This window comes from Larimichthys crocea, chromosome I (genome assembly GCF_000972845.2).
Source record: "Larimichthys crocea isolate SSNF chromosome I, L_crocea_2.0, whole genome shotgun sequence".
NCBI lineage: Eukaryota > Metazoa > Chordata > Actinopteri > Sciaenidae > Larimichthys > Larimichthys crocea.
In genome coordinates, this window is record NC_040011.1 from 42,578,803 (window position 1) to 42,597,303 (window position 18,501).

Genomic DNA, 18,501 nt, shown 5'->3' on the forward strand with positions numbered 1-18,501 from the left:
CCACACTTAATGATTAAGCTTGGCATTCTAATTAAAATCTACCTTATTTACGAACTATTTACAGCACTAGCTAATTTTCATCCCTTCACACAATGGTATATTCCGACGTGACTTTGCTTGCGATCAACTTCTGCGCAGTCTGGATTAAACTCGGCGGGTCAGGGACAGCCGCACGGTGCGGGAGGATCCCCTCGTTGGACCTCTACAAGACCGGCTCTGGGTCGGCTTGGAAATGCTCGGGGGCAAAATCGCAACAAAAATGTAAAAAGCACCACAACTTTCACCGCAACTTTTTTTGAAAACCTCATGCAACATCAGGCATTTTCGGCTGCAACTATTTCAAAAAAAGGCTGCGAAATCCTGGTGGGACTGATATCATTTCAGTTATAAACTAACCCCGGCCCCCCATCACAGAAAGGCAAGTTGATGTGGCCCGCACCGAAAAAAGTTTGGGGACCCCTGGTCTATGTGTAATGATGAACCTATGGAGAATCACCACCTAGCATTTTAGCGTCTTTCAGCTCATTGTTTTAGTTTTTCTGTTACATTACAGCTTATCTCGCTGGCATACGGTGGCTGTCGAGCATTTAACCCAATAAATACTGCTTATATAGATCCAGTTTTACCTTCAACACTGTTAAACCAGCAACAGATTGAACCGTAAGTTTAAGAGGCTGAACTAAACAGTCATTCTGTATTGAACAGGGATGTGTATTAAATTTAACTATAGATTACTTTGGTTAAAGCTCACTAACTTGGTTAACTAGACCCCCCCATCGCCTCCAGGCCTGAAGTCTTGAAGCTAACAGGGTCTTGTCCGGGCACCTGAATGCAACATGGCAGCCTAAACAAAGCACAAGTTGTCCTGAGTTAGCACAAGTTATCAAAGCTTGATTTCATGCGCCGTGTGTGTGATTGAATTAGGGTGTGCTCTCACCCCGCAATGACCCAAGGTAATGGGTTGATGCATCTATGTTGTACGCATGCACTCACACGGGACACACACACACCTACAGTACACACACACACACACACCATACACGTCCACTTATTGTAACTGACAGAGCAGAAAGAGCTGCTGCCTTCAGCCGCCACGGCGAGAGCATTACTCGAAAGAAAAAAATGGGGAGGGAGAGAGACGGACGGAAAGAGCCTGACAGGAGAGAAGAGGGATGGAGAGGAGATGACAAACAGAAGGACAGACGGAGAGTGAAGGAAAGACATGGTTCGTCTGATGTCAGTCAAAGGTTTGGGTTCAACACAGGCTTCATTAGCTTCATCTAGAGGCAAAAAAGGAGATTTTTAGGCAGGTCTGATTTTGGGTGAGGAAGGGAGATACATCCAAACATTTCCATCGACCTCATTTACACTTCAGGCGATCCGATAGCTGCTGCATATCAAAAAAAGCCAATTGCATCCAGGAAAGCTTTGATCAATCCGATTGCTCAGACTACTTCAGGTTGCGGTTTGAGAGGCACTCCATCCAGATGTTGAAAAGTTGTACATGCTCATGATCTTTACTCAAATAACCACTCACCTTTGTTCACCCTGTCCCGTGTTGTTATTCTTGTTACTGAACATGCTCATGGGCAAAGTTTATTCATCTTCGGTTTCAGCATTTACCAAACACACTCTGTATTTGTAGTTTGTAGAAAAGCCAAACAGATGGAGTCAGATTTGTAATCCGGTGTGAATTAGTACTCAGATTTCTTTCAAATACAAGACACTTTGAATTTAAGAGTGCAAATGAGGCCAGTGAGTGATAACATCTACTTAATGTTGCATTTTCTTTATCCCAAAACGATTTTTTAAAATTATTTTTCTATAACTTCTTGTGGAAAACATTTAAATTACTACAAAGTGGAACTGTACATCCTGTTCTTTGGTCAACCAGACCTCTGCACGGGTTAAGATTGGGTGGAGTGACTCTACTATTATGTGAGGTCACCATCCTTTATGAATGAATAAGAAAGACAAAGGTGAGGGCTGTCCCTCTCAAATAGGAGCAACAAACAAAGAGAATGACGGAGATCTCGATGAATCTCAGACACAATACGGTGTGAGGGTGGAGAACAAACACAGTAATAACAACAGACTTCTTTCAGTCATGTATGTTGGCTTAAAAGACCAGACTTTGATATAATTTAGAATCCATGTTGAGTTGCAGAGTTTGGTGGGATCTCAGGTCTTTCTAAAGAAGACAGCTTTGTCTTCAACTTGAAGTAACCTTTAAAGAAACAGCATCTTCAGAATCTAACAGTGGCTCCAAACTGAAAGATGACACAGATGGGACATTTGGGAGAAAACTTTTAAGGCTATTTTTATTATTATTAATGCATTTTATTTATTTATTTACAACTTGCTTTGGCATCAGATGCTGAATGCACTTTTAATAAAACCAGTGGAAGGAATAGAAAACTAAAAGACCGACAAAGACAGTAAAGTTTGTGGAATTAAACAAAGTGGTGTCAAAGAGCGTAACAGGGAGAAAAGTTCTGTAAAATATCACATATGCAGACTCTTAACGCCCCCATTACCATCGCTGACTACTCTTTTTATGCCTAATAAGTAAAAAGCGTACTTAAAATTCAGCATTCAAATTCAGGCTCCCATTTTCCCGTGCACTGATATCAGGAGACGGCGGCAAGTGACTCATTACTAATGGAAAAATATCTGAGAGAGATAGATGAAGGAGGGAGTGGTGATAGAGTGAGGGGTGAGAGCAGAGACAGGAACACGGGGGAAGGAGAGAGGGATGGATGGAGGCAGGGGGAGAGGTTTTCTAAATGGGTCTCATTACTAATGGAGGCAATTGGAGTTCACTTCACTGTAAAGCAAATATTTGGTAATTAGTTAAATTTCACTATTTTTCTTCCCCCCTTGGACTGCCGTTCCATCTATTCCTCCCTCAATATTCTGCCCACTGTCCCACCTCTTTCTCCTACATAGTGTCTCCTTGTGGAAGACTGTGGTGTAGCAGCACAGGGTAGAGTTAGAGAGACGTCTACTGGTGAAGCGCGGTCATTTCAGGCAGGTTACATACTGTGGTGGTAATCGAAAAGACAGGGACATGATGGGACATTCTTGCACCATCATTCATAAATGTATAAATCCATTTCAAGCTGGCCCTTTGTCCTTAAAGTTCTTCAGCTTAGGTCACTCGGTTTGATACTACAGCCAGAAAAAAGATGATTCTCGAGTTCAAGAGTTGTTCCAGCATGCTCGAGATGACGGAGCATTATACATGTAAAGAAATTCAATATATGAGACACACAGTACATATTGCTGATAACAAGTATGCTGCTGTACAACCGAGAAGGTACTGAAAAACATTTTTTATAGGAAATTCAATGAATTTGGCCTGCTACATACGCTCTAAGCCTTTAATTTTTATTAATATTTTAAGTTGGTGCAGGCTGTTCACTATCACTATGCTCACTCAAAGATTTATCCATCTGTTTCCACAAAATAATAAACTGTCTTTTTGAAAAAATTCCTGTGATACTTTGGGCGTACGAGCACTTACAGTATCACAACCATCTACAGCACTTATAGGAATAACTATAAAGGTAACTACATATGTATATGTAGATATAATACGTGGATTAACACATGGTCAGCAGTATAATGAAATTAGATAGATGTGTTAGAGACAGCTCAATATATATTATATTAATATATTATATATTCATCATAATAGTATGTATTTCATTAAAAAGAGGTCCAGCAACAACATGCTACTTACATTTTAATGCAATATAACATCACAGTCTGAGGTACTTTATGTATATTTTGCCGACTATGCCTACTTGTACTATTACTTAATCAAGACTGACGTATTGTAACATTGCGGCATTCTTCCACCACTGCCTGTTTAAAGGATTTTCTCAATACTATGCTATTAAAATTCAGCTCATGATTGTAAGTCTTCTACGTCTGTGACTGATGCCTTCAGTCCAACTGCAAATTTACAGTTCTATAAAAGTCAAATGAGCAGCCACACATGTGAGAGCGAGCGCTCCCGCTGTGACTTACAGTACAGGCGCTGTAGGTGCAGACTGAATGTTTCTATTACACGCTGTCACCGAGCTGACAGGAGAACAAAGAAAGTAACAAATCAGCTTTACGAATCAGCCAAAGTTCTTCAGATCTGATAGACCTGACTATTTCTGTATGTGTGTATGCTGTTCTTCACATTAATGTTTTGATATTAATCTGTAGCTTTTAATGTAGGAGGCGAGAAAAATACATGATAGTAAGACAGCTTGCTCTCCCCACAATAGGTGGCGCTGTAGTCCCATGTGGCAACAGGAATCTGCTTATGATGACACACTGTAGAGCTGCAGGGTCTGACCTCAGGCTCAAGTAGTCATTAAAACTTTATGTCAGAGGATATTGTTACACACCAACGTAATAAGATAATAGATAATAAAAAAATAATAATAAAACAAATAAAACATGATGTCATTTAAAGGATGTAACATATTGCAACAGCATAAAATTCCCTGCAATAACTAGGACAACGAATAAACACGGGTTATAAAATGAGGTGGTGCTTAGTCATAGTGACGAGATGAGTTGATGTGTGTGTGAGTAAGTGTGAATGACATAACAGTAGATCATATTTCCCATTGTGTCAGTCCCCATCATGTTCCATTAATCTACCATACACTCGTATTGCCTGTGATAACATCATCATCCATACAGATATACATGATCTCAGATTGTGAGGCGTTCCAGCTCTGAATACTCTGTGTTGGAACTGACTCATAACCTGCAGATGTGTAAAATACAGAATTACACAGGCGGTTCTTTTATTTTTGTCGATCTCAGTTTGATTCAGTGAACTTAATTAAACAGGATCAAACACAGAGAAACATCAATAGGCTGCATACTATAAAAATGTCAGCGTTATCAGTCCCATCCACAGCTGTCTCATTCACTACATGAGAGACAGTATCGGATGCTTCCCAATGAAAAGTTTACAGTGAGCTCCTCTTTATTAAAGGCCGGGTAATTTGCTATATGCACATCTGCCAAACCAATCTGTTAGTCCTCCACCTCGAAGCCTTTTTCAGCTTGAAAAGGCTTCCAAAAATGTGTGATTGTCCAAGTGCAGGCAGAAACGGGCTCATTGTTGCCTCCTGTGGCCTGACAAACCACAGTGAGGCAAGAGAAAACGGTGCACACCATCGGACAAGCCACGAAAGTGAGATAAATGATCGGGCATTTCTCTAAACATTTCAGTGGTAGCCATGCAGGACTAGAGTTACACACTCCTAAACACTGGGCCATAAAGACACACAATGTTTGTTTTTGTTCTGTCAAGAATAGATGTTAGTGATATTGCTAAGTCAGTCCATATGATGACTACAACTCTATTTATTCTGCTGTTTGGCTCCATTTTAGGATTGACCACTCTCCTGTGATTGCCACTTGTAGCCACTGTTCAGTAAAAGTTGCACAGTCTCGCTTGAAAGTTTGAGGAAAGTGTGTTATGGGGACATTCATAGTGAGTTATAATACATTATAGATGTGACTTATGATGAATTGTAATTGAATTGTCAGTTGACTGATGGGGCTTATAATACATTATGATTACCTTACATATCGACATAGACAGAATAGAACAATAGAATATCTCTTTTAGGTTTTATACATTTAGATTTCATTCCTATTATTGATAGATTTAACTTTAATTGTCTTAAATTATTTGAAGTGCATGAAACACATTGTGCATGTGTCAATATCTACTTCACTTTACTTGTGGCATGGATTGTTGCATGTTATAGCATCCTATATACTATTAGTTCCTTGTACAGGTGATTGTTGGAGTGTGTTATATGTGTGTATAAGTACCCATAATGTGTTATAAGCCTCATCAGTAAACCTCTAGTTTATGAGAGCGTCCATGAGCGTCCATAATGACTTGTTCATGTGTGTAGTCATAAAGCATTATGATAACGTGATACAGATGCAGTCTTCATAGAAAGTGTGACAGTTCAATTTAGTAGAACAAAACTGGGACAACGTTAGGAAACTAAAAAAGTAGTAACGGTGTTAGTCATTCATTGATGTTCATGTCTTACACACCTGGTTCAGTGTGTGTGTGTGTGTGTGTGTGTTTGTCTTATGATGTCTTATTCAGTCAGTTCAGTCAGTGTGCTATATTAGCAGAAAAACAAAACAGCTGTAATAACAATCTCGGATTGTGTATTTGTGTGATTGAAATGAGTTTCAATCTTCCCGTCACCGATTTTAGAAAATTTGCCAATCTGAATGTAATTTAAGTTTTTCATTTTTTATATTTCCTGAATTCAAATTGTTGTAGATTGACTTCACGTGCTCAGATGTGAGCAGATCAGTTTGTAAAAAGAAAGCAGAGAAGAAAATCCAAACACAAATAAAACTTCAGTAATACAGCGTTCAAAATGAGTTATACTGGAGAAAATATATGATTATCTTGTGGTCCTTTGAGCAATAACTGATATAAATCTCATTGATTTCTTTTCCACTCGCCCCCTTGCTGTATCTCTCCTGCCTGTAGATATGTATCGCCTGGAGCTGGCTGGTGGTCTGGGGGTCATATTGTTGCTGTTGGGAGTATTGACGGCACTTTATAAGTGTTACAACCTGGAGATCATGCTCTGCTACAGGCGACACTTTGGGAGTGATGAAACCGAAGACGGTAAGCCTGTTTGCGTGCTCATTTTTATGACAAATTATGCAACAGCAGCAGTGGTTCAGACAGAGAGCTTATGTATATCAACATACATATTGCACTAGGAAAGAGGAGAAGACAGCAGCACTCAGGCTCACAGCAGGTTACGATGGAAACATGTTGCTGAAGCGATAAAAAACACCCAAGATGCAGTTACAATCAATCAAGTGCACACTTAAGTCAAAGAAAGCCATTAACAAAAGAAAAGCACCAAAGTGAATGAACATCTGAATGAATGAACGTCTCGGTTGTTAGTCTAAATGGTGATTAGCAAAGTCTTAAAGCTCTTTCTGAAAGGTAAATGACGTGACGCAGAGTGATTTTCAAAGAGATGTCTACCTGTCCTGTACTTATGTACTCTGTCTGTCTCTCTCTTTACAGATAATAAGGAGTATGACGCCTATCTGTCCTATACTAAAGTGGACCTTGACTCTTTGGGCAGGTCAGTTACCTCTATACACACATATATATGTATGTATTAAAAATGCTTTCTCGTCATAATAACACTGGTTCTTGTACTTATTATTATCTCATCTTCACAGATATCAGCACGAAAAGCACTTTCTGAACTTGATTCTGTGTGTTGGACGTTAAAGTCTTGATAAAGTTAGGTTTAGGGTCACCAGTTTCATGACGGTCCGTTAAGTGTGGAGCCAGAGTCATGATGTGGCGAGCCTAGCTTAGCATAAAAACAAGGAAGCAAGGGCAACAGTTCAAAGTATCCATGTCAGCACCTCTAAAGCAGACTAATAAACACATTTTACAGTTTTAGAGGGCATCAATTGTTGGAACCATTTTTTGGCAAACAACAGCCCGACACAAAGGGTTTGTGGTTGGCTGTTGTTTGTGCAGCGTCCAAAGTTGTGCCAATACAGCAGGATTACCAGGTTCGGTAACACTGTGTGTGTTCTGCCAAGTCCCACTGTACCCTGGGATGCTACAGTAAAACACTGAAGTGTTGGGCAGATGGAAAATTGCCGTTTGTCAAGAAATAGTAACTTTTCTTTTTTTCCACATATCTGTTACAGTGTGTCAATAAATGAGCTTTAGAGGCGCTGCTGGATGTATGTCTAAGATAAACTAACCACGGCTCCACACTTAATGATCCAGAATTGGTACTGATCTTTTCATCTCACTTTGGAAAAGAATAGAAATAGAATAGAAAGCTTTTATTGTCATTGTACAACAGACATACTGTAAGCACAATGAAACTACAGGGGGCTTCAACAAGGTGCTGGTCCTAATATAGGAAATAGCATAGTGTAGCGTCGATATAGAAAAGATAAAAACCACAATATAAATATAAATGCAATGCTATAAATGTACAAAATACAAAAAGGGGTATTCATAAAAGGTGCATGCTGCATCTTGCTTGTATTTGCATAACAAATGGTAAAAGCAGGATGTTACGTGACAGGGGTTGTTGCATATGATTACACAATTATTGCACATGACAGTTATTGCTCGTAACAAGCACATAATAATAATTCACAGGAAGTTATGGAGGTAAAGCTGTTGCACAAGAGATTTTGCATGTTGGGTGGGGGGCTAGTGCATGTGTGCAGAAAGTGTTCCCTTAAACCCAAACTAAGATAAACTGGCTGTGATGTCACGCTACACAATTTCTGGCTGTTGCAGTTCATTTTTAACTGTCACATACATTTGAGGCTATCACCAGGCGTTGTGGCCATCACTTTTGGTTTCGCATTTGATTTTGAATCTAGAGCCATGATTACTATTCTCTGACCCCAGCAGGGCGAGCAGCGACGAGGAAACATTTGCTTTAGAGATCCTGCCGGATGTTTTGGAGAAGCATTATGGTTACAAGCTGTTTATACCAGACAGAGATCTAATACCCAGCAGTAGTAAGTATCCATCTATCTGTCTATCTATCTGTCTGGCCACCTTACCTACTCCTCCTCCCCTGCACACACATACACACACACACACACACAACCTGTTTCATTTTCTCTCTGGACCATTATAGCCCCCAATACCCAGAATTCATCACTCTGTCAGAATAAATAAGAATCTATGTGTGTTTTCGTCCTAACACACTTACAGACACACACACACACATCTGTGTATCAGGTGAATGTCCCCCCGAATGACACATACACACACACACACACACACACACACACACACACACACACACATAACCTGTTTCATTTTCTCTCTGGACCATTATAGCCCCCAATACCCAGAATTCATCACTCTGTCAGAATAAATAAGAATCTATGTGTGTTTTCGTCCTAACACACTTACAGACACACACACACACACACACACACACGTCTGTGTATCAGGTGAATGTCCCCCGAATGTCACACACACACACACACACACACACACACACACACACACACACACACACACACACATATGCGTTCACACTTATGAAACCACAGACACAGTACGTGTTTTCCCCAGTCTAGCCTGTGTCTCAGTCTTACTTTCACAACAATAAAAAGGTTACATGTACTGTGCAGGATGTAAGGTTCAGTACACACACTGTACACACACACACACACACATACACACACACACACACACACACACACCTACGCAGATACCGTTTGTCATCATTTCTGCAGGGTTATGTGTCGCTCGCCAGTCCAACTGGAGGGCGAAATATGACCGTTATTGCTGTTATCTGTCAATGCTCTGACCTCACACACACACACACATAGCTATATATGCACTGAGCATAATATGAGGCGGATATACAGTGTAATGTATAGATTTGTCAGAGACACACACGCACACACACACACACACACACCTACTGCCATCCATCATTGTTACACTCATCTCTGGCCTTGCCAGCTGCAGGGACAGTGAATGGAACATTTAGATTGAAATGTAGTGAGGTTCATCTGTTTCATACTGTTTCTAAACACACACACACACACAGTCACATTCTCACACACGCAGAACATGCGCACATGTATCATCTATGCACCCATGTATTGCTCCTAATAGGAAGAATTGTTAAAGCTGCAATAAACCATGTTTTTATACATGCAGCGGCTCTTATATCTGCTCGAAGTGTAAAAGCAGTTGGCAGGTAGTGAGTGATGATAAATGAACACCTGACTCTGCAGTGTCCCTCAGCTCTACGAAGCGTTTTAGTGTCTTCCGGCTCATTGTTTTGGCTGAAACCGTGCACAAATAGTTCAGCCTCACTGCTCTCTTCAACCAGGTGGCTAGTTTTTATCCAACGAGCCATGATTACCCACCAAACAACCTACAGCCGAGCAGCCACTAGCTTTTGAACATAGTGGAGAGCCAGATATTTCCTTGAGGAGATGGTGGAGACCAAAACAGAGCTAAAAGGAGTGTGAAATTTTACTTTTATTTACAATATTTACAACTCTAAATGAATGCTGCTCTGGATGTATAGATAGGCTTCATGAGGTGATAGTCTGTCAGGTGGCCAAACAGTCAATTAATGATGTTTTAAAGTCAGAATGAAAATAAAAATGATATTATATTTTCTCCTTCTTACCTGATTGTCTAATTATTAGTATCATAAGACCCACCTATTAAAGAAAAAAGTTAAGCCACGTCCCATAGCATAGTAAGTCTTCAGCACATTGTACACATCGCAAACCTTGCATTATAAATGTTTAATTCTTTCTTTTAGTCCCGTGCTTTAAAAATGGACGACAAATCAGTCTGTGTTTACTTCAATAAAATAAATATAAGGCACATTCAGTAGTCTCTGAGGCACCTGGTTAATTCAACTGAAGTATCAAACTAATGCAGGGAATAAAATATTAAGCCTGTTTATTAGCATTATGTTACCAAAACCACATTTCAACTTGTCCAAGAAAAAGAATGTAGCCACTAAAATAACTTCATAATGTGGCCATAGAGTCACAAACTAATGTGTGTTCTTTGTATTATTTAACATTTTCGTCTGAAACACATAAATAAATTTACTTAAATGTGGCTCATAATGAATCGCCACGCTCTGCATAGTCTGCCCTCAGACAAAATTATACCTCCTCCTAACAAACGCATAGAAAGTCATATTTCCTCCCTGTGCCCTGAAAACATCCTAAAAACAAATGTCCGCTGTGTGTAACGACACGCATAACTCTACCTAAGATGCGTGTGAATTAAAGGTTACGTGGTGTGGAGAAACACACTGAATGGGTGAATCACAGAGACAGAGAGAGGTGCCTTTTCAATGCTTACCAAAGCCATTGACGGAGCGACCTAAAATACACCGTTCAATTATCCACTCCATTAGCCCTGCGAAATTAACAAGAGAGCGGGAAATAAACAGCGGGGACAGAAAGAGGTGGGTATGGGGTCATTGGTTTGTGTTATTTCATTAATTGATTTACATAATCCTCAAAAAGAAGAGAGCACGGGAAGAGGAGACGTGAAGGGCAGGAGAGAAAAGTGGGAGGTTAAGTGGGAGGAAGAGAGAGAGCGAAACATAAAGAGAAGGATGGAAAATTAAACCCGGAGAAAGAAAGAATGAAAGGGACTAAATTTCGGGATGTTCTGTACTATTTGTGCCCCGCAAATTGAGCGTGAAATTGCAATGTGTTGCTGGAGAGTCTCTGTCATTAATTTAGTTAGCAAGTGAAGAGATGGTGAAGGAGAGAGGCAATACAGAGAGAGAGAGAGCCTGTTGTTCACAGAACAGAGTTTTCATACCTTTTCAGTAACTACAAATTTGAAAAATAATGAGCAATTTCTTTGACGGCAAAAAAATAATAATAATAACAATATATTCAGCGTGTCACAAACAAATAATTGGAAATGGGACAGTTTGAGAAGACAGGTTTCCACTGGGCTCAGTATGAAGCAACAGCACCACAGCGAGGATAAAAAAAAAGAAGCATTTAAAACTGCAAACGTTGGCTCGATATTGACACACGCACCTCAGATTTACTCACTTTTCACATCTCATCACCTGCTCATTCACCTCGCATTTTCCGCCCTATAACTTAAAAGTAAAAGTTGATGGTGGTGTATCAGCACAACTCTTCATCTCATCTCCATCTAAGAGCTGACTTGACTGCGCGGAAAAAAGAAAAAAAAAAAAAACCTCTTGCACAGGCATTTCTGTCACTCTACTATATACTCCTGTCAATCATTCCAGTTATTTATGAAGAAAATGAGTCGAAGGATGCGGAAGGAGAAGGCAGATACACCCTAATTTAATATGTTCTGCCTCGTCCTCTTGAAGCTTCCTTACCTGCGATTCACAATAAAATAAAATACTTGTTTTTTTTCTGACTTTTATATTTTCACAATTTTGAGGAGGAGTTTCAACGTTTTGGTTACTATATGTTGTTGCTTTCTATCCAGGCCAGATGAAGCGATTGATTCCAGTCCAACACCTACAAGCACAAGCAAATAATATGAGTTACCACATTTCCCAAAATGTTGAGCTGTTTCTTTAGAAATCTACCTGAGCAAAGTGTTTCAAAAGAGTTATAGAAGAGGTTTTATTTTACTGAACACATGTCAAAGAGATACGCCAACATTTTGAGACATGGTGAGTGAGAGGAAAAGATGAATACTAAACTATCTGTCTCAGTTACACAAAGTGGCAACCTTGCTGCCTTCGCTTTGATGCACTTCAGGAAGCTGTACAGTCCACTGCACCCAGCTGCCGCCTGCCAGGAAATAGTTGCAGCGCTTAAGTCTACTTTTATAACCACAAAATGCTATTATTGCATTGCTTATTGGGTACAGCTTATACAAATGACACATAAGGTAGGAATCAGCCCTTTGGAGACACAAGCTGTGAAACCACATTCTTAGTCTCGCTTCATGCCCAGACATGAGGTTGATCTAAAAATAAAAAAAATACACTATTGTGTTTCACTGTAATAATGAACTGGAGAAAACAGCATCACTGTCAATAATTTAAACACATTGAGATTTGTTTTATTCAAGTAAATTCAAAATGTAGTTAAGTAAATGAAATGACGTCCCTCTCTAATTCTCTTCTTGCTCTTTGTAGCCTTCACTTTATCTCCATATCTGTGTCTCCCAGCCTACATTGAGGATTTGGCTCGTAGCGTTGAACAGAGCAGACGTCTGATCATCGTTCTGACGCCGGAGTTTGTCGCCAAAAGAGGGTGGAGCATCTTCCAGATAGAGACACGCCTCCACTCGATGCTGGTTACCGGGGAGATCAAGGTATGTGAAATATAACAATCTGAGACATATGTTTAGTGTTGATTACACAATATTACATGCTCAAGGAAGTTGTGAAGTACTCCCTTCCTTTTCAAACACCTCTTCCTGTGTGTTCCCGTGTGTCCAGGTGATCATGATAGAGTGCGCAGACCTGAAGAATGTCATGAACTACCAAGAGGTGGAAGCGCTTAAGCATACAATCAAGGTACACAGAGAGAGGGATGAATAAAGGAACAGAGGAGGAGACTGAAGGAATATGTAAATATATCAGATCTCTTCTCTTCTCTGCAGGTTTTATCCATTATCAAGTGGAGGGGTCCTAAGAGCAATGAGCTGTCATCTAAGTTCTGGAAACAGGTGGTTTACGAGATGCCCTCGAAACGCAGAGAGACGTTATCCAGACGCCAGGTAACAAAGTACATTACATTTTTAAGTACATACTCAGTAAAATGAGACGTATACTGAAACCCATGTCCTTCTACTCATGAATTGTGCATATTGTGTAGAGCTACAGGTGTAAAGACAGAAAAACACTCTCTCCGTGGCCAAGAAAAAAAAAATTGAGTTGTGGAAATGTAGTCTTCACATTTATGTATGCACCCCTGGGGTGCATACATTCACTACAATGAAATGGCATTTGAAATGTCAGCTAAATACAGGTAACGTATGAAAACTGGACTCACAGTGAGAGGGAGATGTGTACAGGTGTTAACACCTCAGGAGGTCTGTGCCCTGATTAGCAAAGAGATGTCGTCATGCTTCTTGGTACTGGAGAATAAACTATACAAATGCAACATACCGGACAAGCGTCTACAGCGTTTACAACAGTGAATGAATTACAAGCAAGCCAGTGTTATTTATGTACAGCTCAGTCTAGCTTTCCATTCCTTCTTATTCACTCAAAACAGCACCATTCAAAGCCGTGATTTTACAGTGAATAGACATTGACATCCGATAGAGTGCAGTTACTCATGCTTGGAAAATCTGATATAACACAATGACGCCCAAAAGAGGTAAAACGCCTCTTCAATTTATGGGCCAGGGAACACACGGTCCCTAACTTCTTGAAAAATTGCACGAGAATGTTAAAGAATTCAAGTCATCCATCATCCTCAGCAACATATGCTGAATGGCAATCAGGTATGTTTCGTCCCCTCACTACCAGCAACATCTCCAACCTTGAAGGATGACATTTAACAGACTTGCCTGAATCCATGTGACGTTTGTTTTCCTGTCCGAGTTCATTTCTTAAACGAACCAAATACTGAAATGCAACAACAAGTGAACTTTAGGAAAACTGTTCAGACCAAACAAAATCAACTAAAGGCTACTATACTATATAACCCAACCCAGATGAACTTAATCCACTTAAAGGATATGAGGTTATTATAATTTTTTAATTTTCTTTCTTTTTGTTAGGGACCTATTTTCATCTGTGGATTAATACACATTTGGTGATAAACAGTGTTACAGGATAAAAGTTAGTTTCTACATGATGACTAAAGTCTCCTTGACTTCTCAAACACTTGTATAAGTCTGCACATTGAAAGCTATATAATTATGTGTCTATGGTAACAGGTGATGGACTCCGGCGAGCAGGGCCTCTTTGGTGACCTACAGACCACTGTCTCCACCATTGCCATGACGACCACCTCCGCTTCACTGGCGCCCCCTAACGAGAGTCGGCATGGACATCATCAGGTCAGCCGTTGCGCGCGTATCACTTCAAACTGTTAATTAAGCTCAGCGTTTCTGAAAGCAGCGGTGTCAGGTAGTAAAGACGGGCAAACCGAGCAAGGCTTTTAATGCCACATAGTCATGCAAACACTCACACTGATGCACATGTGCACACACAGTATTACACACAGATTTTACATAATAAACAATTAATTTCACGTTTAAAAATACATGCTGACTGTCAACTGACTGATGCAAGAAATTATAATGGGTCGGCAGCAAACCTGAAAACAACCCATCGTGCCACACATGCTCACCTGCTGTGTATCTGAAAATGAAATGAAAATGTAATGGCTTTTATGCAGATTAGCTGTTTGTCATTCCTAATGTCATGGTAACACTATACAGTATACAATGGGTATATACTGACTTTTATGTCCAATTACATTTAAAGAGACTGGTCCAACTAAGTGCCCCCTGTATAGTACATGAGTACACTTTCTGCATAATTACCATGATGGCCCATCAGTAACGGATCCTGCCTAGATTTCCGCCATCCTGCATTTAAGAGATCCCAATCAGACTGTGGCGTGTATTTCTGCTGAATAGAGTTAACCTAATTATTCTCATAATTTATTCTCATTATTATTAGACTGGGTCCTTGATGAAAAAGAAGTGAATTCCCAACTTCTTTACATTTTTTTATGATTTTGCCATTGCTTGTTTTCACATTTCATCCAGGATGAAAATCTCTTCAAAATACCGTCATTAAGAAATTGTACGGTTTAACTGCCAACTGGAATAATATTTTAGGTGATTAAAGTTAACAAAAATTAATATTTTTTCACCACAGGTTGCCTTAGCGACAGAGATACCCGACTACAACCAGATGACCTTGCCACTCGGTGGCGGTCACACTGCTACAGCTGCCCAAATGAGACATTTCTGCCGCAGCTATGAGTTCCAACTTCCTCCACAGCCCTCCTCCATGTCGCCTCCACTCCCACCTCCCTCCACCGTGCAGTTCTCCACTCTGGGCCCCGGTGGACGTCATGTCTATTGCAACATCCCCATGACACTGCTGAATGGACAGGTGGGAGAAAAGACACGACCACTTACTTTTCATTTGCAGATCCTTTTAAGTTTCTAGAATCCAACATCTTCACTTGTGTATCCTTTTTGTAAATTTTTTTTATTTCCATGCTGTTGTTTGTGTGCATGTTTTCAGTTTAAACACATTAAAAATAAAAAACCCTCTTTTCTCCCCAGGGGTTCAGAGCAGTTCACTGGGGAACAAGAGGTCTGTTTGGATAAAAGAAAATGTAGAAAGAAAATAGTATCTTCATATTAACCAATCTACAATATTCATTTATTTTAACAGACTGGGAAGTAGCTGTCATATAGTTGTCATTTATGAGGCATGGTATACTATTGGCATGCAATAGCACTGTATATTCTCTTTAATGCAGCCCCTTCTTTCTCTTTTTAGTTGTAGATTTTTGCTAGGAGTCGTGGTGTGGGGAAGATTCCTGCTTATCACTGTTGTCCTGTGTTTTTTCCAGGTGCCTCAGAGCAGTACTCTTGGGAAAAAGCCAGAACTCCATCTGAACAGCAGCTTTGTACCACTCACCAGCAGAGAACTAAGCTCTGACATCTGGTAGAAGGACAGCTCAACTGGTACTGGATTACAGACCGGTTTACAGACTGCTTTTACACTGGCTTTGGACATGGGGTAGACTGGACATAGGTTGGTCGACTGGTTTTCGTTGGGTTTCCGGACTTTGTACAGCCTTGGTTTCCAGGAGGGACTGCCTGCAGACTAGTTGTGTGACACACTTCGTCCCATCAAAGGACTGCTTGAAGACTGTATAAGCCTTGGATTCATAATGGTTGGGTACACTGTCTGCAGACAATTTACAGATGGATGGACTCCGATTGCAAAGCGATTGTATGCTGTTTTGGACCTACCAATTGGTTACAGACTGATACAAAATGTAGATGTGTAGCCATGACCATTGGGAAGGAGCTCTAGTATACAACATGACTGGTCATACACATTTGACTGGTGCAGAGAGTTTGTAGACAGGTATGGACACATGGATGTAATGAACTGGAAAGGTCAACAATCCAGGATACTTAAACAGTAAGTAGATATCTGCAGACAGGAGTACTCCATTTGTCAAACAACCAAGTTGGAATTCGGAGCACAAAAAAAAAAGTAGTATCTCGTAATCGCAGTCTGCTCGCACACCAGCTGTGTACCCTGAAAACCAGTGGATTTGTCAGCTCAACTACTCGGAAATATCGGTCGACTGAAAAACAAAAGTAGCGTGATCTCAGAATGCCGGTGGATCAGAGTTTTCAGTATATCGATCTACCTTTTGACTAGGTGGCTTGTCAGTAAAGGAGGCAGACTTCAAGCAATGATTCTGGAATACCAGTCCACCTTAAAACAACAAGTCAACCTCTTGAAATATTATTCCTGGTTAGCTAGCCAGCTAGCCGGCCAGTTTGGTTCTTAGAGGTGCAAAGGGTTGACTTAAACGAATGGATTCCACCAAGAATATCAAGATGCATAAAGCAGTTGCTAAACTGAGAAAGCACAGTTAGCGGGCGTGTATGGAAACAAAGCTAGTTGTTCAAACTAGCCTATGACTAAAAGGCTAGTTACTTCTTGAGCTAGGAGGATGCTTAAAGGCACCACGAGACTGAAAACCAGCTCATCACCTTGTAACCCAGTAATCAGCAACTAGTCAACTCATCAAGAGGTGAACTGGCCAAGAGGTTACCTACCAACCTTTACCATCAAACTAAAAGCATAAAGGACTTGGCTTTTTCTATTTGCATGACCACCAATTTAGATATAAAAAAAAAACAACTAAATAAATGAAATAAATAGATAAAAGAGAAATTTCTCGCAGCCTCCTTTAATTACGGAGGTGAATAAACGTCTTATGTTGATATGGTATATTTGTTTTTTTGTCGAGCCATGAAGTAATGATAAAAACTGATAAAGGGAAAAAAGGAGGTGTCCCTCCAAAAACATTTTTATTATTTATTTTATTTTTATCGTTTTATTTAAGAGTTTCATCCTTTGAGGAGGTTGCTGAGAATTTTTACCAGGCTTTGTTTTTAATGTCTGTTTGTTTGTTTGTTTGTTTTAATAATCTCTGTACAGCTCCCATAACTTATGCATAGACCTATACATAACAGTGATTTGTTCCCTACAATTTCTGTTAACACCCACATTAAGTGTGAGACCCAGAGCCCCTTTTTTGCTTTCATTCTGTCCCTCTTTTCATGGATGGATGGATGGACGGATGGATGGATGTTCATGGCAGTGCAACTCTGCTAGTGGACTGATGTTTTGAGCCTGTCACTCTGGAATCGAGACCACTACCAGTCAGCCAAAGGGGGCTTCACTGCATACAAAGCCGGACTCCAAGCTGAACCAGACCACATTCTTCTTTGTGAGCTTTAAGAAACCAAGATTATTACCATAATATTTAAGCAAAGTGAATAATGTTTTGAATTTACACAAAGGTACTGTCATTGTCTTATTAGAACCAATGAATTCTGGATATTTGAGATTGTTTGATACAATAATTAATTATTTGAGTTGTTATATTCAATGGCAATATACAGTATAGTGGTTGTCTTTTGATTTCTGCTGATTTCTTTGACTATTCTTTGGATATATGAAATAATTTAACTAAGAGCAAATAAAAATCATATGAGTTGTTTTGTACATTTTGGATGCCTGTCGTCTGACCAACGGTTATTCCTCTTTTGCGCTCAGCTCCTTTCCCACTCTCCCCATGTCTGTATTATTGTTCTGTTTTTTGCTTAAACAGACTCCCTGCAAGCTGCTTCCTCATCCTTTCTCCTAACTGTCATCTTACTCATCTGTCCCGCTCCTTCCCATGCTC

The 18,501-nt window shown here is 40.0% G+C and overlaps 1 protein-coding gene across 6 annotated transcripts in view; it reads left to right on the forward strand.

The window, feature by feature from the left end:
- The window catches only part of il1rapl2 (interleukin 1 receptor accessory protein-like 2), a 380,785-nt gene extending 362,498 nt beyond the window's left edge, over positions 1–18,287 (forward strand). Inside the window, exons 10-19 of one of the 6 annotated variants that reach the window (XM_027282199.1) lie at positions 6,548–6,688; positions 7,103–7,163; positions 8,474–8,586; positions 12,717–12,895; positions 13,023–13,100; positions 13,187–13,303; positions 14,474–14,596; positions 15,426–15,665; positions 15,842–15,872; positions 16,135–18,287. In XM_027282199.1, coding sequence (XP_027138000.1) covers positions 6,548–6,688; positions 7,103–7,163; positions 8,474–8,586; positions 12,717–12,895; positions 13,023–13,100; positions 13,187–13,303; positions 14,474–14,596; positions 15,426–15,665; positions 15,842–15,872; positions 16,135–16,223 — 1,172 coding nt within the window. In that variant the 3' untranslated portion in view covers positions 16,224–18,287. The remainder of the gene's footprint in view (positions 1–6,547; positions 6,689–7,102; positions 7,164–8,473; positions 8,587–12,716; positions 12,896–13,022; positions 13,101–13,186; positions 13,304–14,473; positions 14,597–15,425; positions 15,666–15,841; positions 15,873–16,134) is intronic. The other 5 variants (XM_027282205.1, XM_027282200.1, XM_027282206.1 and 2 more) reach the window with 5 other exon arrangements.
- Positions 18,288–18,501: the final 214 nt, after the last annotated feature.